The sequence below is a fragment of the Nomascus leucogenys genome, chromosome 10 (genome assembly GCF_006542625.1).
Source record: "Nomascus leucogenys isolate Asia chromosome 10, Asia_NLE_v1, whole genome shotgun sequence".
In the NCBI taxonomy this organism is placed as follows: Eukaryota; Metazoa; Chordata; class Mammalia; order Primates; family Hylobatidae; genus Nomascus; species Nomascus leucogenys.
This window is the reverse complement of record NC_044390.1, coordinates 9,776,536-9,800,823: the sequence shown is the minus strand read 5'-3', so window position 1 is coordinate 9,800,823 and position 24,288 is coordinate 9,776,536. Positions and strand designations below refer to the sequence as shown.

The window sequence follows — 24,288 nt, the reverse complement described above, 5'->3', positions numbered from 1 at the left end:
AGTATAAATATTTTTTCCCGTTATGCTTTTTCTGTATTTTCAACAATGAACATTTATTACTTTTAAAATTAGTTAAAATTAATGTAATACAAAAATCACAATGTATCTGATGAAAAAAGTTTCTGTCTAAAGGCTACAGAAAATAAATCCATCTGAGTTAGCTTCCACTCCATTCCAAAACCCCGAAGTAACAGAGAGGAAGTCAGGTCTTCTTTTATTTTCTTAAATTAATGAATTAATTAGATTTAAGTTCCCTCATTATGAGAAGATAATCTTTAGCATCACTGAAAGAGTTAAGAAATGAGACAAAAATCAGGAGATCGTATTCCTTTATTACATATATGAAATATAAAAACAAATTAACAAAGCAATATATATATATTTTTGCAAGTCCACAGGACTTCAGGGAAAAAAAGGTTCTGTATGTGAAATTATTCATATGGCACTGTGTTCCTGTTTTGTATATTCAAGTACAAAAGAAACTATGTATAGTGGTCATGCATGGGTACAGAAGATGAATAATAATGAAAAACTGTGATTTGTTGACTATCACATACATTGTGTTAAAAAACAGGTAAATATAATGACTATTACTGTTAAGAAAGACAAGGAGGAAAACTGTTTCAATGTTCAGGTTTAAATACTAAGCACAAAAATATAACAAATTCTGTGTCTACAATAATTTTTGAAGTGTACACAAGTGCATTGCAAATGAGCTCTTTAAAATTTAAAGTCCATTTCCCCTTTAGCCAAGCATATGTCTACATTTATGATTCCTTTCTCTTATTTTAAAGTCTCTTCCGGTTTAGTTTTTTTAAAAGTTTCATCATGGCTGTCATCTTGGAATCTAGCCTCCAGCTCGAAGCTGAGACTTCAAGCATACATATTCTCCTTTCTGGTTGCATCTTCACCTAGTTTCTCCAAGTATTCAGAGTTAAATAGCACAACTTCTTTCATATGGTCACTTTTGTCCACATGTAGTGGCAACACTGCTGCTTCAGTAGGCTGTCTCACACACCCTTTTCCTTCTTTCAACAGCAGTCTCCAAACGTTCACAACACAAGTGGTAGGTAGTAAAGTGCTTTATACAAGGAAATACTATATACACATGGAGAGGTTCCATTTAACACCTACAGACCAAAGTTCATGCATAACACAGAAGAGAAGGCTCTTTTTTTAAGAAACACCTTTTCTGATAGTAGGGTTGGGGATTCCTTAAAACCTCATTCATTACTTTAAGTATCATCAAACGTAAGTAACATAGCTGAAGCTGGAAGGCGTCCTTGTTAGAGGCACTGCCCTTAATGGATTACTGCAAAATATCATGCTGCTATTAAAATATTCTTAATAGTTAAGAATTTCAGAATCAGTCCCATAGAAAACAGATTATCAGTGTAGTGGTTTTCATTTCTCTTCATGAAAGAAAACTGTATTTAAACATGGGTCCAGAAGAGATAAGTTAGATGAGACCCATGCATTCAAACATTTCTATATGTTTTGGCACTTTAAAAAATTCCAGTTTCCTGTCTGAGGTCTTCTTGCTCTGAAGTTTGTGTTTTGTACATAGACAAGTGCCATTATGTGCTATCCATCTTAATGCTACTTGCATTCTCTTTTTAAAATATCCATGACTTTTCTTCCAAGAGACGGTTTCCAGCGCTGGACAAAGCTTTTCATATTCACAATTAGTTTGCCTGTTCTTACATCCTCATGTCCTGCTACAAGGTATTCCAAACCTAAAAGAGAACAAAATTAGGGGCTATATAGTATCATACTTTGTTGAAGGGAGAGATGTGACTCCAGCAGGTTTTCTTTTGCATTTATTTTGAGACAAGGTCTTGCTCTGTTACCCAGGCCGGAGTGTAGTGGCATAATCCTGGCTCACTGCAGCCTCAATCTCCTGGGTTTAGGTAATCCTCCTTCCTCAGCCTCCCAAGTAGTTGGTGCTACAGGTGTGCGCCACCACTCCCAGCTAATTTTTTCATATTTTCTGTCGAGATGGAGTTTCATCATGTTGCCCAGGCTGGTCTCGAGCTCCTGAACTCAAGCCATCTGCCCACCTCGGCCTCCCAAAGTGCTGGGATTACAGGTATGAGCCACCACGCCTGCCTGACTCCAGCAGTTTTGTATATTCAGGGTTGGAATAAGGAGTAAGAAACATTAATAGCTGCCGTTTAGTAAGCATTTACTATGCTTAGCGCATGTATGCTTTACATGTATGATCTCATTTAGCTTTGAAAATAACCCTGTGAGGTAGATATTTTTTTCTGTCTTGTTTTGCAAATGAGGAAACTGAGGCTCAGCAAGGCTAGGAAACTTGTTTGATATCTTTTTGTAAGTATAGCAGCACCTGGACTCAAACTCAGGTCATGCTGAGTCTAGAACCTTTCCTTTGTATTATACCTTGCTCTATGGCAAAGAACTGAGGGTTCTAAGGACACTTACCATACTGCCCTAAATCAGTATATCTTGGAGACTCACTGTGTATGGTAGTGTATATTAGGGAGGTTTTTTTGTTTTTGTTTTGTTTTGTTTTGTTTTGTTTTTGGATGGAGTCTTGCTGTGTTGCCCAGGCTGGAGTGCAGTGGTGCCGTCTTGGCTCATTGCAACCTCTGCCTCCTGGGTTTAAGCAATTCTTGTGCCTCGGCCTCCCAAGTAGCTGGGATTGCAGGCATGCACCACCATGCCCGGCTAATGAGACAGGGTTTTACCATGTTGGCCGGGCTGGTCTCGAACTCCTGACCTGAGGTGATCTGCCTGCCTCGACCTCCCAAAGTGCTGGAATTATAGGCATGAGGCACGGTGCCCAGCCTAAGGAGGATTTTTAGAAAAGTGAAACAAGCATTTGGGAAAACATATAGGAAAGAAGCTATGAGTTATAGAAAATAACACATATTCCCTATATAAAGCCTATGTGTTTTTGGAATAGGATGTTTTTTTGTCACACATTAAAAAAAAAAAAGAAAACTAAATAAATGATAAAACTTGCCTAGATCATGTGATGACCTTGTATTCAAAATTCCTTTCAAGCTTTAGATAACAAATGTTAGCTAATATATCCAAGAAATGAAAGGACAGTCTCATTACCTATAGATTATTAAAAAGAAATACAATAATTGCCCTCAGTTAATATTTGTAATAATGTAGATTTTGGCATTTAGAAACAATTTTTAAAAATTATAGGATAGATAAAATAATTATGTTTATAAAATAAAAACTTTCTAATATAAAAGAGACATACTTTTAAAAACTAAATGAAGTCAATGCTAGATGCTAAAATTCAACTGAAAATATCATTCATCGCTCGTTTTTCACTGAAATGACTGAGAAAAAAATGTCATCCAAGTAGTAATGAACACCTGTAACAACCATACAGGCTTCTTGGAAAATGGCTTATTCCAGATTCAGGGTAGGAAGTTGAGCATGGGACATCTTATTGTGTTAAAAAACAAGAAAGCTTTCAAAGATGAATGTGTGTCTTTTTAAAAGGACACAGCAGCTAGCAGGAAGGGGTTATAACTTGTCAAAGTTGTGATAAGTTGAGCACCAAGAAACATAATAATTGTGTTTATGAAAACACATTAAATCCATAGAAATCCATAATTCCAAAATGACACTAAAAAATGAAAAAGCCAGAGAAAAATTAACTTGTCATCTTTAGAGGTAGCTGTTAAAACCATTTCTTACTTTGAAAATTAGAAATTAAAGGGAAAGAACGTAACATTTATCCTGTCTTTACAATAAGAACTGTATTTCATGATAATGTAGTTACCCAGCTTGGGAGAGAAAGCCCTCTTACAGAAGAACGCCAGCTAATAAGAGAAGAGAATTCAAAAGAATTAGAAAAACATCATTTCTCAGACTCTAATGAAATTATGGATTCAGGAAAGGATTATCGATTGGCGATAAAGTCATTAAATGAATGGCTAATGGAAAGCTGGATGCTTGTAGATGCTACATAATATCACACTCATTCTTTTCTATCTCTAAAGGTAAAACAAAACTTTGGCAATGGAGAGATCAGACTGCCTTCATTGGAATCCAAAGGTCAAGCTTAGAGACACTGATGGGAGGTTATCCAGGTACCATGTGCATTTCACATGATTCAACATGAAGCACACAATGATCTCTATAATGGACTGTAGCCAAAATGTTTGTCTTGAATCAATCAAGCCTTTCTTTAGAGATTACAGGAGATAGAAGAGATAGAGGAACAAGCTAAACACCACCATAAATGAACCATGTTGATGGTCAGATAATGGATAGGGCATCTGACCTGGTTTCCTCAACAAGTCATTTAAAAGAAACTGTGCTAGAATAAAAGAGACTTGAGGGACTGAAAAACTAGATATAATGTGTGATCCTGGATTGAATACTGGCAAGGACAAATCAGCTCTAGAGGACATTTTGGGATCAGTTGGGAAATAGAAACATGACCTGAGTATTAGATAACATGAAAATCAACTGAAATTGAAGATAAAGCTTATTAACAGAATAATGCAGGCTACAGAATGGAGCATATACTATGATATCATTTTGATTAAAAAATATAATACATACACACAGAGGAAGACTGGAAAGGATTTGCCTAAGCTCTTAACAGAGATGATCTCTGGGTTCCGTTCTTCCTTTTCCTTTTTTTTTTTTTTTTTTTTTGACAGGGTCTCACTCTGTCACCCAGGCTGAAGTGCAGTGGCACCATCTCAACTCTGTAGCCTCCATCTCCCTAGGCTCAGGTAATCCTCCCACCTATGCCTTCTGAGTAGCTGGGACAACAGGCTCATGCCACCATACCTGGCTAATTTTTGTATTTTCTGTTAGAGATGGGGTTTCACCATGTTGCCCAGGCTGCCCTCGAACTCCTAGGCTCAGGCGATCCACCCACCTCAACCTCCCAAAGTGCTGGGTTTATAGATGTGAGCCACAGCACCCTACTAAAAGATTATTAAAAGAAACTCATCCTAAACATTAAAAAAAAGCTATTATGGTGTTTTCAGAAAAAGAGAAAAAGGAAAATAATGACAGAGAGGTTTCAAACACTGGAGAGTACGATGTAAAATGAATGAAAAGGCATTTAAATTATAAAAGACAACCTTAACTTCTGCATGAAAAAGAATCTCAATATTTAATTGACTAGTTAAAAATATAATAGCCTTAAAATTGTTTGTATAATGTCTAAAATAATAAACTCCTCATTTAAAAATACAATAATCAATTTTTAAGAAACTTCAAAGTTAGGGCTGGATGCAGTGACTCTCGCCTGTAATCCCAGTGCTTTGGGAGGCCGAGGTGGGAGGACTGCTTGAGGCCAGGAGTTTGAGACCAGTTTGAGACCATAGCAAGACCCTGTCTACAAAAACACAAACAAAAATTAGCTGGGTTTGGTGGCACGTCTGTAGTCCTAGCTACTCAAAAGGCTGAGGCGGGAGGATTGCTTGAGCCTGGGAGGTCGAGGCTGCAGTGAGCAGTGATAGTACCACCACTCTAGCCTGGGCAACAGAGCAGAGAACCCTGTCTTTAAAAAAAGAAAAAAAAGAAATCAATCTCAGGGTTAAGTCTAGTATTTTTACGTGAATTTACTTTGAAACTACAAATAGAATAAACAGGAATTTACCATTAAAGTATAAATATAAGTTAAATTGATAAAAACAATACTGAATAAAACCATAAATTATGAAGCAGCATCACACCAAAAACAAACATGCAAAACAATGTTCTTTTACACCTCTTATTAGCATTTATATTTTATTTTCCTAGCTCTAGGGTTTTGACATCTACTTTGCTACACATTTGAGAACACGAAGTTTATTTTGTATCCATAGAAAAAGAAAATACAATACTTTAGTGCTAGCTTTGGTGTTCTAAAATATATGACTGATGAATGAGTAAATGTATGCATGAATTAAGAATGAATGAATATGCAGGAATACCGAATAGGATTGTTTCTTTTCCAAAGTAGCCAAGGAAGCCGGTTGGCGTGTAAGGTTTCAATTTTCTTATCAGCTTTCTTTGGCCTTAGCTGTTGAACTTGTGAAAATGGAAAAACAAAGTAAAATGAAAGAGTGTCTGGTTTTGCTTTGGCAAGTTCCAGTCTTTTCTTCAAAGCAAGTAAACATGTTTTCAAGAATTCTTTGAATAATTGCGCTTATGTTTTCAATTGTGATGAACTCAGTTGATTCTTTGACTTGGCTTGGCAGAAACCTGATTAGGAAGTATAGTTCACTTCCTGGAGGGTGGCTCACATGGTCAAAGCTTTTGTTTTTAATGTCTCACTAAACTGGGCAGACTTTTTTTTTCTTTTGCCAAGACAGTAGGAAAGCTCTTATAAGAGATGCCTCTAAGCACAAATCACTGGGAAATAGAACTTACATGAATTAGTTTTAGTTCCTGTATTCAAAGCCCAGGATTCTTATTACTTCAATTTGTTCTTTGGAATTTTATTTATGTATTTTTAATTTCTTTTGAGATAGGGTCTTGCTCTGTTTGTCCAGGCTGGAGTACAGTGGCTCAATCATGGCTCACTGCAGCTTTGACCTCCCGGGCTCAAGTGATCCTCCTACCTCAGCCTTCCAAGTAGTTGGGACTACAGGAATGTGCCACCACACCCAGCTAATTTTTAAAAAGTTTTTTTGTAGATACTGGGTCTCACTATGTTGCCCAGACTGGTCTTGAACTCCTGGGCTCAAGCTATCCTCCCACCTTGGCCTCCTAAAGTGCTGAAATTACAGGCATGAACCACCATGCCCAGTCTATTTATTTATTTATTTATATAATTTAAAACATTATTTTTCACAGTTTCCTTATTAAAATCTAAATTAATTTAAATATATTATTGAAAGGGTAAAAAAGGATGTGAGAGATTGGTCAACACTTGGCCAAAATCAAAAGTTCTGTATCAATGTTGAGTCTGTTTAGACTGAGGGGATATTTTATTGTTAGTTTATGCTCTCTTTCTCTTTCTCTCTCAGTTATCTGTTTCTCTCAAATTTATTAATCAAAGACCAAAAAATACTTTTTTTTTTTTTTTTTTTTTTTTTTTTTGAGATGGAGTCTTGCTCTGTCACCCAGGCTGGAGTGCAGTGGCACGATCTCAGCTCACTGCAACCTCTGCCTCCTGGGTTCAAGTGATTCTCCTGCCTCAGCCTCCTGGGTAGCTGGGACTATAGGCCCGTACCACCACACTGGGCTAATTTTTGTAATTTTAGTAGAGATGGGGTTTCACTATGTTGGCCAGGCTGGGCGCAAAAGACTTCTTATTAACGTAACAATGGGTTTATATGGGGAAGGAATTAGACCAAGAACATAAATAATGCACCTGTTTCATCAGTGCCACTAAGACACAGATGACAATCACACAAGCAGGGAGATGCAGAGGATTTTTTGAATTATGATTTGTTTTATTAGAACCTGTTAAGTATTATGTTACCATTATCTGGGTACTAATGGTAGGTATTGAAGATACTATGATCAAAAGCCTAAATCCCATCTTCAAATTTGATGAGAGAGACAGAGAAATAAGCAGCTTATAACCCAGGATAACCATAGGCTTGGGTTAAGAACCCCTGTGCTTATTTATTTGTCTTCACTTCTGCTATAACATTTAAAGGTGCAAATCAAATTTCTCTCCATTTCGAGTTGCTCTAAATCCTACAGTTTTTGTTTTGTTTATTTCTGCTGTTCTTAATTTGAAACCAGAAATATCATTTCATGAAAAACAAGATGATGAGAACTTGAGAGCTGTTTTCTCTCCAGGAGAAACAGATGCTTTTCAAGCAATAGTCGAAATGAATTCAATATTATTTCCACAGATGGAATTTTGCATTTGAACTTCCTTTGGGAACAGGTTCTACTGTAATAGGACCTAGCTTTCAGATAAAGAGTAAGTGGCAGATAAATTCATGAAAGTGCTTTCTATGCAACTGGCACCTGGAACCAATCTGAGCCTCCTCTTTTAGGATAGAGAGTATTACATTTCTGGATTTTAAAATATTAAACTTTTATAGAGCACATGGAAGAGAAATAATTTTTCGATGTGAGTTCAAAGAATTCCATTTGGATTTTCCACAGGAGTCAGATGGTGAAAAGGAGAGATGTTCTTGCTGAGTTTGTTTATGTTGTGCTTCAGAGGATGTAAGACAAGTAGCAAATCAGCAAAGACAAGGTAGGTACTAAGATAGGAAAGTCTAATACTCACCAGGATTGAGGATTGGACAAGTGCATCCTCTATCCGTCCATGATTCTGGATATAATGTTCGCTTTCCTCGGAAAATCTTCAGTTTGGTAGATTTTAAGACCTTTTTAATCTTCACATTGACCTCAACATGAGTACCTTTATCATGAGCTGATAAAATCTTTATTTTTAGCACTGTTAACAACACAGAAGTCAAAACACATAGAATTTCCTATTATCATTTGAAGTTTGAACAACACTTAAATATGCATTTCAGAATGTGATGGAAAGGTGAATTGATGATGAGGATGTGAAAATTTACTTTAAAAATCATTAGGCATTAAACTTGGATGGAGTTAGAAGCCATTATTCTAAGGAAAGTAACTCAGGAATGGAAAACCAAACCTTATCATGTTCTCACTTATAAGTGGGAGCTAAGACCTAAGAATGATATAACACTTAGTTTGGGGACTCGGGGAAGGGTGAGAGGGGGTGAGGGATAAAAGACTACACATTATACTGCTTGGATGATGGGTGCGCTAAAATCTCAGAAATCACCACTAAAGAACTTATCCATGCAACCAAAAACCACCTGTTCCCCCAAAACTATTGAAATAAAATAAAAATACTAAATTAAAAAAAATCATAGGCTCATTCAGTTTTGCACTGGCTTTATCTCATTTATCTATATTAACTATATTCTTATTTGTTAGGCAATTTCAAATGTGACTCCCTCCAATATCATTATCCTAAGAGAATATCAACCATTTGCCTATTGCAATTATAATCTTAAATACATTCAGCTACCACATCTAAACAGAGAGGAAACATAGGAAGTAGAATTATCCTGGCTTTTATTTAGGTTCTGACTATATTATGCTTTTGTGGATAATTGTGTTTAATGTTATGATAGAGAGCAAAATGCTACTGCTAGAATACATTTTGTATATTCTAAAGAGATTAAATAATATGATTGACTACTTAATATTCTTCTCCTGGCATAAAATGCAAGCTGACTGGAGTTAGGAAAGCTGTCCCTTAATGGGTGTCCAACCTCTTGACTTCCCTGGGCCACACTGGACCACATATAAAGTACACTAACACTAATGATAGCTGATGAACTGAAAAAAAAAAGTCTGTGCATAATTTTTGTGATATCCGCCACCACAGATAAACCAAAAAGTCTTCACATTCAAAGGGCTGGACACCCATGCATGACGATGGAACTCCAGTATTCTGTATGACTCATGATTCTATTACGCCCTCCCATTGATGAAATTGATATGGCTGGGGATTAAGTAATGGAATAATTTGGGGTCGGAAAGAAAGTAAAGCTAAAAATCACTGAGCTACTCAGGAACACTAGGGAACATAGAGAAGTTCTTTTTATTTTTTTTGAGATAGAGTCTTGCTCTGTCATCCAGGCTGGAGTACAATGGTGTGATCTTGGCTCACTGCAACCTCCGCCTCCGAGGTTCAAGCAATTCTTCCTGCCTCAGCCTCCCGAGTAGCTGGGATTACAGGCCACCATGCCCGGCTAATTTTCATATATATATATTTTTTCACAGGGAAGTTCTTATCGGCTTATCCACATCTCCACGGAAGAGTGTGTGTAATGAGAGCACTCTATCCTGGCTGGTCTCAAACTCTGCGAATACAGCGTCAGACAGCTATCTTTATGGAGTCATCACATTTTAGACTTCTAAGGGGTCTTAAAAGCTCATGTATTGTATACATGAGGAAGCAAGTTTTAAGAAATTAAGGCCAGGTGCAGTGGCTCACGCCTGTAATCCCAGCACTTTGGGAGGCTGAGGTGGGTAGATCACCTGAGGTCAGGAGTTTGAGACCAGCCTGGCCAACATACAGTGAAATCCCGTCTCTACTAAAAAATACAAAAAAATTTAGCTGGGCGTGGTGGTGCATGCTTGTAGTCCCAGCGACTTGGGAAGCTGAGCCAGGAGAAATGCTTGAAACCGGGAGGCAGAGGTTGCAGTGAGTCCAGATCACACCACTGTACTCCAGCCTGGGTGACAGAGCAAAACTCCATCTCTCAAAAATAAATAAATAAATAAATAAATAAATAATAAATAAAACAAATAAAGTGAACCATTCAAGTTCACATAACTGGTTGGCTAGAGGTAGAGTTTGGGCTGGAACCCTGATGAGATAAATGCATGAAGGACAGGGAGCATAACGCCTGGCATGTGGCTAACGCTCAGTAAATGTTCGCTATTATTATTCCACTAGACTTGTAAGCTCAAAGAGAGCAGGGACCTTGTCTGTCACTTCTATTGCTCAATAGATAACTTGCTAAAGGAGTAAGCCAGTAAGTGTTTTTTTGGTTTTTTTTTTCTCTATTAAGCCAGAGAATGGGGAGGAGGAAACCAATTTTTTCCAAGTCTGTAGCAGTTTTGCACTTAATAAGACCAAGATGTTTCATTACATTAAGAGCGTTCAAATTCTTCTTAAGTAGAAAATTAATGCAGTTGTATTAAAAGATTGGTTATTTGTAAATTCAGAGAGCTACCAAGTTGATGTGATAAGGAAAACCAGTTGATATTTTCACTGAATGAACTGACTTTGAACTAAATTATCATATTCTTTGCTCTTAATAGTCAATGCCATTCCCTCTAAACTGCCTTTCCTTTATTGAGCGCTGTACATTTCAAAAGTTTTCTTCTATTATTTAGCCAAGTTAGAAAGTAGAGAGGGAAGTGTGCATGTAATTTTAGATAAGATTCATGAGGTTTTTACCACTTATTTACTTTTAAAAATCTTATATGAGATTAGAGACAATGTTATCCAGAACCTAAATACTTGGTTTCATAAATCATGACTTAAAAATTTCTCCTCATTGTAGTGTATATTTCAGGCCATATATATTATAGACCAATAAAAAGTCTCAGGCTGGGTGTGGTGGCTCATGCCTGTCATCCCAGCACTTTGGGAGGCCGAGGCAGGCAGATCATTTGAGGTCAGAAGTCCAAAACCAGCCTGGCCCACATGGTGAAACCCCATCTCTGCTAAAAATACAAAAATTAGGCCAGGCGCAGTGGCTCACGCCTGTAATCCCAGCACTTTGGGAGGCTGAGGCAGGCGGATCATGAGGTCAGGAGTTCGAGACCAGCCTGACCAAGATGGTAAAACCTTGTCTCTACTAAAAATACAAAAATTAGCCGGGCATGGTGGTACATGCCTGTAGTTCCAGCTACTTGGGAGGCTGAGGCAGGAGAATTGCTTGAACACGGGAGGTGGAGGTTGCAATGAGGCAAGACTGCCTCATTGCACTCCAGCCTAGGTGACACAGTGAGACTCCATCTCAAAAAAAAGAAAAAAAGAAAAAAAAATTTAGCTGGGCGTGGTGGCATATGCTTGCAATCCCAGCTATTCAGGTGGTTGAGGTATGAGAATCACTTGAACCCAGAAGGGGGAGGTTGTAGTGAGTCTAGATTGTGCCACTGCACTCTAGCCTGGGCAACAAAGTGAGACTGTCTTAAAAAAAAAAAAAAAGTCTCAGACACTGGGCAAGAATGTGTTGGCAAGATATGATATCTTAATATATTTAATAGTAAATATAAAGCCATTTGAAGATAGTAACAGTCTTTACTTAGGCAGTGCCATTTCCCTTTTTGTACAGGATGTATTTTCCTGTTATTTGAAAGACAGGGGTGTCTAGAGTATACAGAGAGGGTGGGGAAGAGACCCAGGTGGACAGCTGGTCTCAGTGCCTCACAAATAAAACATCGTCTCCCTCCCCCTACCATTTACCGAGCATCGAATATGTGCTAGGTAATGTGCTGCATGCTTTTCAAACATCTCATTCCACGAGGAAGGTGGCATGATCCCTATTTTACAGATGAGGAAACAAGTTTGGAGAGGTTAAGTCTCCCACCCAATAAGCCAGAAATCAGACTCACATAGGTCTGAGCCCAAAGCCTGTGCTCTCAACCATAGTGAAATGCTGCCTTAAACTGATTTCTACTCAGTATTACTGCATGACAAACGAGCACAAGAGTCACTGAAGTGGCTAGAAATGTCCCTTTTGGATGAATAAGGCAAGAAGTATCCACGAGAAAGGATTTCATATCATGATTTCTTCTTTCTGCTCTCTGCCTCTTTTTCTTATGGTATAATAACTCTACCTTTGCTCTACAAGCATCCTGTCCTCCCTGGGACATCCACCACCATCTACATCAGGAAAATCTAGCTCAAGACCAGAACACTGTGTTTAGTGTTATTATGTAAGACTAATGCTTTGTGCTTTCATTTATACACAATGTCATCAGTCAGGCCTCCCATTTTCTTAAAAATTTTCTGAACTTAGTGTGAATAGGTTCTCAGAAGCATTTAAGGATTTCAGACTCACCATATGAATATTTCATTCCACAGAATGCCTTGGCATTTCCTAATATCTGTTCCTTACATTCGCATTTACCTACGGAAAGTAAATTAAAAATGGTGTTGGTTATTAGAAAAACAAAGAAAGAAAAAATGAGAGATCAGCAAGTGCATCCAGATAACACATCCCTTAAGCCTTGAGTGATACATACAACATAATCTGTAAGTACCGAGGAACCACGAAAGTCATTCAAAAGAAATAGTCTCTTTCTAAATTAGTTATCTTCCAATAAAGTATTCATCCAAGAGAAATACAGAAGGTAGAAACAGTGATATATTTCAATGCTTGTAATTGATGTTGTGATAAATACAGTCTAGTATTAATATTCCATGCTAATAGAAAGGAAAAACTGAATGGAAAACAATTGTCTTTCTGCAGTTAATGTTCACCACAACAAAAGTGAAATTAAATAAACTGGGCAGTCCCTTGAAGGTAATGTTGTCCAATTTTTTTGTTGTTATCCATTTTAAAAGTATTTATTGAGCACCTTTGGTATGCAAGGCATGGTGCTTCACACTTCAGCACCATAAAGATAAGCAAGATACAATTCTTGCCTTAAGGCTTGCAATTCAGTAAGGTGAAGAAACCAAGTGTATAAAAAGTGATAAAGTGAGAAGTGGTCTGGGAGAAGTACAATATACTTGGGTGGAAGAGTCAAATATGTCTGGGAAGACGGGAAAAACGTCTTGGATCAAGAAGGATTTAAAAGGGACTTTGAAGAATAAGTAGAATATTTTCTCCCAATAGTTTAAATTATATATTGCCACTATTACATGTGAGAGATTTGCCAGGCCTTGTGGAAGACTTTCAAAATGCCTTTGTGCATAGTTTATTTTATGTATGTATGTATATATTTATATATTTATTTATCTATCGAGATGGAGTCTCATTCTGTCACCCAAGCTGGAGTGCAGTGGCATGATCTCAGCTCATTGCAACCTCTGTCTCCCAGGTTCAAGCAATTCTCCTGTCTCAGCTTCTGGAGTAGCTGGGACTACAGGTGCACACCACCACACCTGGCTAATTTTTATATTTTTAGTAGAGATGGGGTTTCACCATATTGGTCAGGCTGGTCTCGAACTCCTGACCTCAGATGATCCACTTGCCTCAGCCTCCGAAAGTGCTGGGATTATAGGTGGGAGCCATCGCACCTGGCCTGTACATAGTTTATATGTAGCAGGGGACCCCAAACCCCTGGCCGTGGACTGGTACTGGTTTGTGGCCTGTTAGGAACCGGGTGACACAGTAGGAGGTGAGCAGCTGGAGCGTGAGCTGATTTTCATCCGTATTTACAGCCACTTCCCATCACTCAAATTACCGCCTGAGCTCCGCCTCCTGTTAGATCAGCAGCGGCATTAGATGCTCATAAAAGTGCCCACCCTACTGTGAACTGTGCATATGAGGGCTCTAGGTTGTGCTCTCCTTATGAGAATCTAATGCCTGATGGTCTGAGGTGGAACAGCTTCATCCTGAAACCATTCCCCTGCCCCTGCCATCCATGGAAAAATTGTCTTCCATGAAACCGCTCCCTGGTGCCCAAAAGGTTGGGGACCACAGATATATAGCATTCTCATACTCATTTATACATTCATTTCTTCTCTAGACTGTGTCCCTTCAAGACAATGGCTATATCTTATCAACTTTACATTTCTGGAGCCTAGCATGGATAGGATTTTCACTCACTGATTTAACCATTAGATATACTTTTTCCCCTTTCCTCTCTCCTCCTGCCCTCATGCACTGCATTTCAAAGGCATTGAGTGGTCATAACAGCAGCTAGTGCTTACTGAGGAGCACTTACTGTATATCAGGCGGCTTTAAGCATTTTACATTAATTTACTCATTTAATATTCTCACAGGTAGAAATCTGGTAGGATTATAGAGATAAAAGGGTGAGCAGCCAGGTGTGGTGACTCATGCTTGTAATCCCAGCACTCTGGGAGGTCGATATGGGTGGACTGCTTGAGCCCAGGAGTCTAAGACCAGACTAGGTAACGTAGTAAGACATTGTCTCTATAATAAAGATTAAAAATTGTCGAGCACGCAGGCGCAGTGGTCGGGTTGCGGGGGCGGGGGGAGGGAGGGAAGGGAAGGGGGGCAGGGGGCGGGCTGTGACTCTGGAATCTGTGAACCCCAGCCGGCACCGCCTCCCAAGCCCGCCGCCATGGCCGCCTACAAACTGGTGCTGATCCAGCATGGCGAGAGCGCATGGAACCTGGAGATCCACTTCAGCAGCTGGTACGACTCCGACCTGAACCCGGCGGGCCACCAGGAGGTGAAGCGCAGGCGGGCAGGCGCTGCTAGATGTTGGCTATGAGTTTGACATCTGCTTCACCTCAGTGCAGAAGAGAGCGACCCGGACCCTCTGGACAGTGCTAGATGCCATTGATCAGATGTGGCCCACCTGTAATGAGGACTTGGCGCCTCAGTGAGCGGCACCATGGGGGTCTGACCGATCTCAGTAAAGCAGAAACTGCTGCAAAGCATGGTGAGGCCCAGGTGAAGATCTGGAGGTGCTCCTATGATGTCCCACCACCTCTGTTGGAGCCTGACCATCCTTTCTACAGCAACATCAGTAAGGATCGCAGGTATGCAGACCTCACAGATGATCAGCCATCCTCCTGCGAGAGTCTGAAGGACACTATTGCCAGAGCTCTGTCCTTTTGGAATAAAGAAATAGTTCCCAGATCAAGGAAGGGAAACGGGTACTGATTGCAGCCCATGGCAACAGCCTCCGGGGCATTGTCAAGCATCTGGAAGGTCTCTCTGAAGAGGCTATCATGGAGCTGAACCTGCTGACTGGTATTCCCATTGTCTGTGAATTGGACAAGAGCTCGAAGCCCATCAGGTGCATGCAGTTCCTGGGGGATGAAGGGACACTGCATAAAGCCATGGAAGCTGTGGCTGCCGAGGGCAAGGCCAAGAAGTGAAGGCCGGCGGGCAGACTACTGTCCCCAGGAGTACCCTCCTTGCCCGGCATGTGCCTCTGCCCCTCCTTTCTGCACACGCCACACTGACCACATCTGTAGGCATCTTGAGCTGTAGCTGCAGATGGGGACCAGTGGCTCCCATTTTCGTTTTAGCCATTTTTGTCTCCTGCACCCACTCCCTTCATACATTCTAGTCAGAATAGCACTTCTAGGGCACAGGTTCTCTGTCCAAGCCGTGGAAAAGCTCCCCGTGTCCAAGAGAGTTTAAAGGTACTGACTTTGGTTTTTGCGACTGCTTTGTTTACTAAGAACTTGTGGGTCAGGAACCATGCTAAGCCACGACCAATGAGGAGAAGCAAGAGAGCCTGTCTGTCCCCAAGAGCCAGTCCTCTGCTCTTCTGTGGTCAGGCCACTGCCTGGGGGCTCTAGTCATTCCAGTGGAAGATGAATGTAACCTGCATGGTGATGTGACAGCTGTTTCCTCCCGGACCCCAGAGGATCTGGCTCTACAAGGTTGGGATCAATCCTGAATTTAGTTTAGGTGTTGCATTTACTTTTATAAAAAAAGTATAGTATATGTAAATAATACAAAACCATAACCCTTCTGGGATCTCTCGTGGCAGTTGAAATAGTCCCACATGTGGTCATCAGAAAATAAGCCATTCCTCATACTAATATGGGATAAGCTCCTTGACCTCGGAGGAGTAGGAGTGCTTCCTGCTGTGTGTTTTAGAATCCCTCTGCTGCCTTGTTTCATGGCAGTGAAATCCTTTTGGTCCTGTCCAAGTGTGTCTTTCACTGACTGATTTCTGAATCATGTTCTAGTTGCTCGGCCACATGGGTCCAGTGTTCATTTGAGCATAACTGTACTAAATCCTTTCTCCAGGAATGAGTATAATAAAGGAGTTATGTGCAATTAAAAAAATTAGCCTGGTGTGGTAGTATGTGCCTGTAGTCCCAGCTACTCGTGGAGGGGAGCATTGGTGGCACTGAGGTGGGAGGATTGCTTGAGCCCAGGAGGTCAAGGCTGCAGTAAGCCATGATGGCGCCACTGCACCCCAGCCTGGGCAACAAAGTGAGACTCTGCCAAAAAAAAAGAAAAAAGAAAATAAATTGTAGTAACCTAAGTGAATAGCCTATGGCCTTTGATAATTCCACAAAGCAGAAGAGTACAGTAACTACTGTGCTATAAAACCTAATGGAACTCCAAATGGCATATACTGTTTCTCAACATAATGCTTTTCTCTTTAACCCTTCAGCCTAGAAGAGCAGACATAGGTCTATCGTTTGACGACCTTTCTTTGGCTGCTTTCCAATACTTCTTTTTCATATGCTTAGAGCTCAAACAATATTTGTTGATCAGGCTTCAGCCCAGATGTTTTCTTAAAAGAAATCTGGAAGGGAAGAAAAGCTTGTTTAGTTATACTAGGTTATTAGGACATTAAAGAAAAAAAGAGAGCATTGTTTACAGTTCTGTGGTACTAGTTAAGGACAGTTTTGTTATTCAGGAAGTGAAATTTTACATCTGGTATAAGAAGTGGTAGAAATTAAGGGTGTTTTGTTGTTAAAGTATATTATACTCCTAGTTGAAAGCTGTTTTTATGGAAACTTATGGGAGGTATATAGGTAGGTAGAATTTTTTTTTTTCAGTGCTTAGAACACTTTTGTTGAAAAAGGTGCTCAGAAGCACCATTCTATACCCAATGCAGGGAACTGAATAAAGTCTTCCTCAATCTGGCGTTCATCCAGATGAATTTCAGAGACTCTCTGGGGACATCACAGACCTAACAGCTGCTGTGGACATGAGAGTCTGGAGTCACTCTGGTGCCAGCACTTTATGTGCTAGGCTGGAATGCTGCCAACTCTCTAATAACACGCATGATGGGCTTAGTGAATGTCCTATAGTCCTAAAAACTGGATTATTACAGATTTGGTTTAGCAAACTTGGAGAATTATAAAAAGTCATTGTGTGCTTAGAAAAATAGAAGAACACTTTTAAAAGTGGCTATTAAAGTTAAAATAATAAAATTCCGACTACGTAGCATTAAGGCCAAAAAATTCAGAGTAAAGACTTGTTTTCTTTTTCAAATGCTGAAAAGATAAATATGATAACTTCATATTGCCTTTTCTTTCACACCTTCTTTCCTGTTGTGATTGCACATGAAGCCATTAGGAAAATTATCATAAGATTATGTTAAGTGAAAAAACCATGATACAGACGGGCAAATAACCTTGTTTCTCAGATTTAGGTTCTTGATTCTTGAAGGGTCCATATGTTCTCTATGAGAAGGTTTTAAAACTGTGATTTCTTTCTGATCTAAAATGTGGATTGATGGGTGGATAGAATTTAGGTGGCAGTTATGTGAGTGTGCAACTTCTAAAACTTTTCTGGATGTCTGAAAATTTTCATAATAAAATGTTGGGAAAATTATCACAGACATTCTCAATCAACACAACTTTGTGAATTCATACTTTACCACATCCTCAGCTCCAAGCACAAAGCAATATTAGATAAAGGATGGAAAAAAAGACATAGCCTGCATCAAAAACTAGATATGTATCTCTGTGGACTAGAAATGAATGTTTTCAGTTTGTTGATACTTCTTCAATTAAAAAAATGTAAAAAAAAGAAATGAATGAATATGCATTCAGGGGATGGGGCCTGAAATAATAGGTCTCTGGGGTCTGCTTTCAGAATCAGGCAGCAGTGGTCAGGAGTTCAGATACAAAGGAGTTAATAGGACAAAAAAGAGATCACAGTCAGACTCACTTTTTAAAGACAGAGACTGGGTAAAGCTCTCCTTGCTAATGAAAGGAGGCTGGGAAAAAACAATAAACCAACCACATACACAAAACTCCAAACTATTATTCATGGCCACTTGATGAAATTCTTAAAAAGGGCTCTGCATTTCATCCAGCATCTAGTCCTGCAAATTATGTAGATAGTCCTTAAATGACCTAGAAATGAATCCAAGTTGCCCTCCTGGTTTTCAAAGAATAGATATAATACAATGAAATTAGATTACAGATCATCAGTAAACAAATATTCTTTTTTGTTTTTTTGTTTTTGAGATGGAGTCTCCCTCTGTTACCCAGGCCGGAGTGCAATAGCCTGATCTCAGTTCACTGCAACCTCTGCCTTCCAGGTTCAAGTGATTCTCCTGCCTTAGCCTCCCAAGTAGCTGGGATTACAGGCATGTGCCACCACACCCAGCTAATTTTTTTGTATTTTTTAGTAGAGACAGGGTTTTGTCATGTTGGCCAGGCTGGTCTCAAACTCCTGACCTCAGGTGATCCACCCACTTCAGCCTCCCAAAGTGCTGGGATTGCAGGCGTGAGCCACCGTGCCCAGCCCCGGGTAAAAAAAAATTCTAAAAACCCTAATGTTTGAACAATTAAATATCTTAGACAACCCAACGGATTAAAGAGAAATTCTTAATGGAAATTAGAAAAACATTAGAACTTGAATGATAATGAAGATACTACATATAAAGGCCAATAGAATCCAGCTAAAGAGATCTTATAAGGAAATGTATAACCTTAAGAGTGCTTGTTAAAAATAAGAAAGACTAAAAGTAAATGAGTTAATAATCACTGGACTCACAAAGGTAGAAAAGGAATAAAAAAGCAAACTTAAAGAAAACATAAAAAAATAAAGATAAGAGCAGAATTAGTGAAATAAAGAAAAATTAAATAGATTGGATCAAGTTAACCAAAAGTTAATCTTTGAGAAAAGCAAATTAAGATCAGTACAAGAGAATAAGAAAAAAGGCACAGATAAGCTTAGGGACAAAAAGAAGATTAAGGACAGATTGAGTAAAGGTTTAATAAATTATGGGTGAATACCATGTATAACTCTATGCCAATACAATTTTTTAAAATTAAAATAATTGGTGGCTGGGCAAGGTGGCTCACGCCTGTAATCCCAGCACTTTGGGAGGCAGAGGTGGGTGGATCTCGAGGTCAGGAGATAGAGATCATCTTGGCTGACACTGTGAAACCCCATCTCTACTAAAAATACAAAAAATTAGCTGGGCGTGGTGGCACGCACCTGTAGTCCCAGCTACTTGGGAGGTTGAGAATTGCTTGAACCCGGGAAGCAGAGGTTGCAGTGAGCGGAGATTGCACCACTGCACTGCAGCCTGGGTGACAGAGCAAGACTCCATCTCAAAAAAAAAAAAAAAAAAAAAATTGGTAATTTTCTAGAAAACTTTGATTAACAACACCAAATCACAAATAAAACAAATTAATAACCATGACAGATATTGAATCAGTAATACTTTTGTCTACTCATAGACACTGTGTCTCAATGGTTTTATAGATAAATTCTAACAAAAATTCAAGTAACAGATGTTCAAGTAACAGATGATTCTATTTTTATATAAATAATTGCAGAGAATAGAAAAAAACATGGTGGGTAAGGGGACCTCCTAACTTACTCAAATATACAATGCAATACATTATATTATAGGCCAGTATCAATTATAAACATCAATATGAAAGTCCTAAGCAAGCAAATAAATAAATAAAAGATAAAAACCCTAGCAGATCAAATTCAGCAATGTATGAATAAAAATACATCACAGCAAATAAAACTTATCCTAGGACTAATAGAATAGCTTGATAATAATTGCCATTCTGACAAACAACAGATGCTGGCAAGGCTGTGGAGAAATAGGAATGCTTTTACATTGTTTGTGGGAGTATAAATTAGTTCAACCATTGTGGAAGACAGTGTGGTGATTCCTCAAGGGTCTAGAACCAGAAATACCATTTGGCCCAGCAATCCCATTACTGGGTATACACCCAAAGGATTCTAAATCATTCTACTATAAAGACACATGCACACGTATGTTTATTGCAGCACTATTTACAATAGCAAAGACTTGGAGCCAACCCAAATGCCCATCAATGATAGACTGGATAAAGAAAATGTGAAACATATACACCATGGAATACCATGCAGCCATAAAAAAGGACGAGTTCATGTCCTTTGCAGGGACATGGATGAAGCTGGAAGCCATCATTCTCAGCAAACTACCATAGGAACAGAAAACCAAACAGCGTATGTTCTCACTTATAAGTGGGAGTTGAACAATGAGAACACATGGACACAGGTAGGGGAACAACACACACCGGGGCCTATCAGATGTGTGGGGGGCGAGGGGAAGGACAGCATTAGGACAAATACCTAATGCGTGCAGGGATTAAAACCTAGATGAGGGGTTGATAGGTGCAGCAAACCACTATGGCACATGTATACCTATGTAACAAACCTGCACACTCTGCATATCATGTATCCCAGAACTTAAAGTAAAAACAAAACAACAACAAAAAAAAACTTGATACCGGAAAAAAATTATTTTCAAATACCACGTTGATAGATTACAGGAGAAAAACCATCTGATTTTCTCAAAAGATGCAGAGGAGGCATTCAGCTAAACACAAAACTCATTAACAATAAAATTAGAAATAGAAGAGAATGACATTTACTTGATAAAGGCTACCTATCAAAAATCAATATCAAGTTTTATAGTGGTGAAAATTTCAAACTATTTCCATCAAATTTGGGAAAATATTGTACTGGAGTCAAAAAAAAAATGAGGCATGAGAACTACACAAGTGAGACAAAACTGTCCTTATTTCTCAAGAATATGATGGCCTACATTAGAAAATCCAAGATAATCCATACATACTGGAATCAGTAAACAAGTTCAACAAAGTCACTGGATACAAGCTCAAAATACAAAAAAAAAAAAGTACACCTTTATATCATTAATAATCATTTTAAAAATTCAGGTAAAGAACACTTTCCCAATAGCAATAAAATCTAAAGGTATCTAGGAGTAAATTTAATCAAAGACAGGTAAAACCATTTTGGAGAAAAGTGACAAATGCTATTGAAAGGCCTTAAAGAGGACCTTAATATATAGAAAGGTATCTTCATGTCTGGGACTACTCAATATTACAAAGCTATCACTTTTTTCAAAATGATCTATAAAGTCAATGCAATTGCAATAAAAACCCCAACAGAGCCTTTTGTGGGATTTAATAAACTTAATCTAAAATTCACACGAAAGGCAAAGAACCGATAGCTAAGATAATTTTAAGAAAGAACAATGAAATGAAGGAACTTGCCATCTCAGATATCAGGACTCATTATAAAACTGTAATAATATATTGTGGTATTGGCTCATGAAACATGATAGGGAGACAAGATACAGATCCATTCATATATAGAAACTTGATACACGATAAGGTAGCATTACAAATAATGGCCTCAGCCGCTCATTCCCATGACCATATCTTAGACATCACCGTTATCGATAACTGCTACTATTCCAATCTCAATTTCAAGCATCCCATTCTTTGACCTCTACATGCTATCCTAGCTTGCTTCCAACTTCAACAATCCTTTGAAACCCTATAATCCTTGATCCTACCTCATTTCACCCTCACATCCCTATTTACCCAGTTTAAATTCCATGAACAATTATTGCCCTCTCTTGCTTCATTCTTGTTTGGAAAAACCTCAACCCAGCTTAAAGTCATTTCTTTGTGTATGTCTATATCCACAATGCTGAATGTGACTGGGGAAAACACACAACCATGCTGACCGGTGTCACTCTAAATGCCACACCTCTGCTTGAAATGCTCCAGTGGTTTCCATCTTACTCCAGGTGAAAGCCAAGGTCCTTATACTGGCCTCTGCAGCCTCCTTATATTTCCTCTTCCACTTGTCTTCCCAGCTTACTCTGCTCCAGCCACACTGGCCTTCTTGCTGTTTCCTGAATTCCTCCTCAGGGCTTTAAAGACTTGCTGTATCTTCTGCCTAAACTCTCTTTCCTCTGCCACCTGTACAGCTATCCTTCTTACCCCCTTCAGATTTTTTTTTCCCCTCAAATGTCACCTTTCATAGGGCTTATCCTGATCACCTTATTTAAAAGTATGTCCCTCTAAAACATATCCCCTGTCCCTGCATCATTTTTCTATTATACTAAACATTTTTATACTAAATATTTTATTTGTTTATTAGCTGTTTTTCTTCACTAGAATGTAGGAGACACAGAGGCAGAGATTAATCTGTTTTGTTCACTTACTCTATCTACAGTGCTGCCACATGACAGAGGTACTTAGTATCTGTTGGATGAATGAATAAATTTATAAAGAACTACTACGAATTAGTAAGAAAATTACAGATAGGAAATTCACAGAAAAGGAAACCTGAATGGCCAAGAATAAAGACAGGTACTTCTATAAACATTTAAAGTGTAAGCATTTAAAACTGTGAAAACCATTCTTAGGGCAGGTAGCCTGCAAGCTATAGAAAAACAAGTGGCCGACTTGGCCTGAGGGCTGTGGTTTGCCAGCCCCTGGCCTGGTGAAACACCTTCTCAACTGCACAAAGTCACATACAAGAGAACATTTAGGGAAGCGTTATTTATAATGGTGGAAAATTAGAAATTGGAGATAATCCTAAATGGCAAACAAATGAGAGAATAAAAATGGTATATTCATATAACTGCTTTTATATGAATTTTTTTGAGATGGATAAACCTCAAAAAACTACATAACCAGGTAAAAAATGTTTTGCTTATTTACATTTCAGAGATGGGCTCTTGCTATGTTGCCCTGGAGTTCAGTGGCTATTTACGGGTGCTTTTATGGTGCACTACAGCCTCAGACCTCTGGGCTCAAGTGATCCTCCTGCTTTAGCCTCCTGAGTAGCTGGTACTACAGGTGCACGCCACCAAGCCTGGCTACCAAAAACATTTAAAAAGAGTAGATAAGGGCCGGGCGCGGTGGCTCATGCCTGTAATCCCAGCACTTAGGGAGGCCGAGGCGGGTGGATCATGAGGTCAGGCATTTGAGACCAGCCTGCCCAACAGAGTGAAACCCCGTCTCTACTGAAAATACAAAAAATTAGCCAGGCGTGATGGTGGGCACCTGTAATCCCAGCTGCTCGGGAGGCTGAGGCAGGAGAATCACTTGAACCCAGAAGGTGGAGGTTGCAGTGAGCCAAGATCATGCCACTGCACTCCAGCCTGGGTGACAGCGCGAGACTCTGTCTCAAAAAAAAAAAAAAAAAAAAAGAGTAGATAAGATATCATGTGCATGGAATTCTGAAATACTCAATATATATATAGGTAATAAAATAGTAAAGACATGAAAGTGGATGATCAATACCAAGTTCACCATTGTGGTTATTCTGTGGACAAAGGGAGGCAACTGGGCTTGTGGCTGGTACATCAGGGACTTCAAAAGCATCTGTAACATTTTATAACCTAAATGAGAATATGAAACAATTATGGCAAAGTGTGAGATTTGCTAACCCTTTGAAGGTGTGTATGGGTGCTCATTGCATAACATTTTTACTACTTGTAATGTTTCATAATAAAATATATTTAACTTGCTGTGAGTTTAATTTGGAGCATTCGGTGAGCACTTTATAGCCAAGTGTTGACGCAAGGTTTCATGCCACATTTGAGTTTGTGTTAAGGAGCAAGTTAGTGCTAAATATAATCACTTGCTTTTCTACAAGAAAAGAATAGAGGCAAGATGAACACAGAAACTGAGAATTCATACCACTAGCACAGCATGCCCTTCAAAAGAAGAAACAGAACAATGTCATAGGGAAATTGAGTCAGAGGAAATAGGAGCCCATATTGAGTAAACTCAAAGAGCTATATTTATGCAGTGAGCAGTGTTTTGGCTTCGGTACAGATCATTTTTCATATTCGGTTAATGTCATTAATTTGATTTTTTTGACTTCATTATTTGGCTTATAT

The 24,288-nt window shown here is 39.0% G+C and overlaps 1 protein-coding gene and 1 pseudogene across 2 annotated transcripts in view; one reads left to right on the top strand and one right to left on the bottom strand.

The window, feature by feature from the left end:
• Positions 1-317: 317 nt before the first annotated feature.
• The window catches only part of NTN4 (netrin 4), a 130,091-nt gene continuing 106,120 nt past the window's right edge, over positions 318-24,288 (bottom strand). For both annotated transcript variants that reach the window (XM_030819798.1, XM_004089146.3), the window contains exons 8-10: positions 12,537-12,605; positions 8,195-8,365; positions 318-1,736 (exon numbers count right to left, since the gene is read on the bottom strand). In XM_030819798.1, the coding sequence (XP_030675658.1) occupies positions 1,600-1,736; positions 8,195-8,365; positions 12,537-12,605 (377 nt within the window). In that variant the 3' untranslated portion in view covers positions 318-1,599. The remainder of the gene's footprint in view (positions 1,737-8,194; positions 8,366-12,536; positions 12,606-24,288) is intronic.
• On the top strand, positions 14,734-15,915 carry LOC101177699 (annotated as a pseudogene).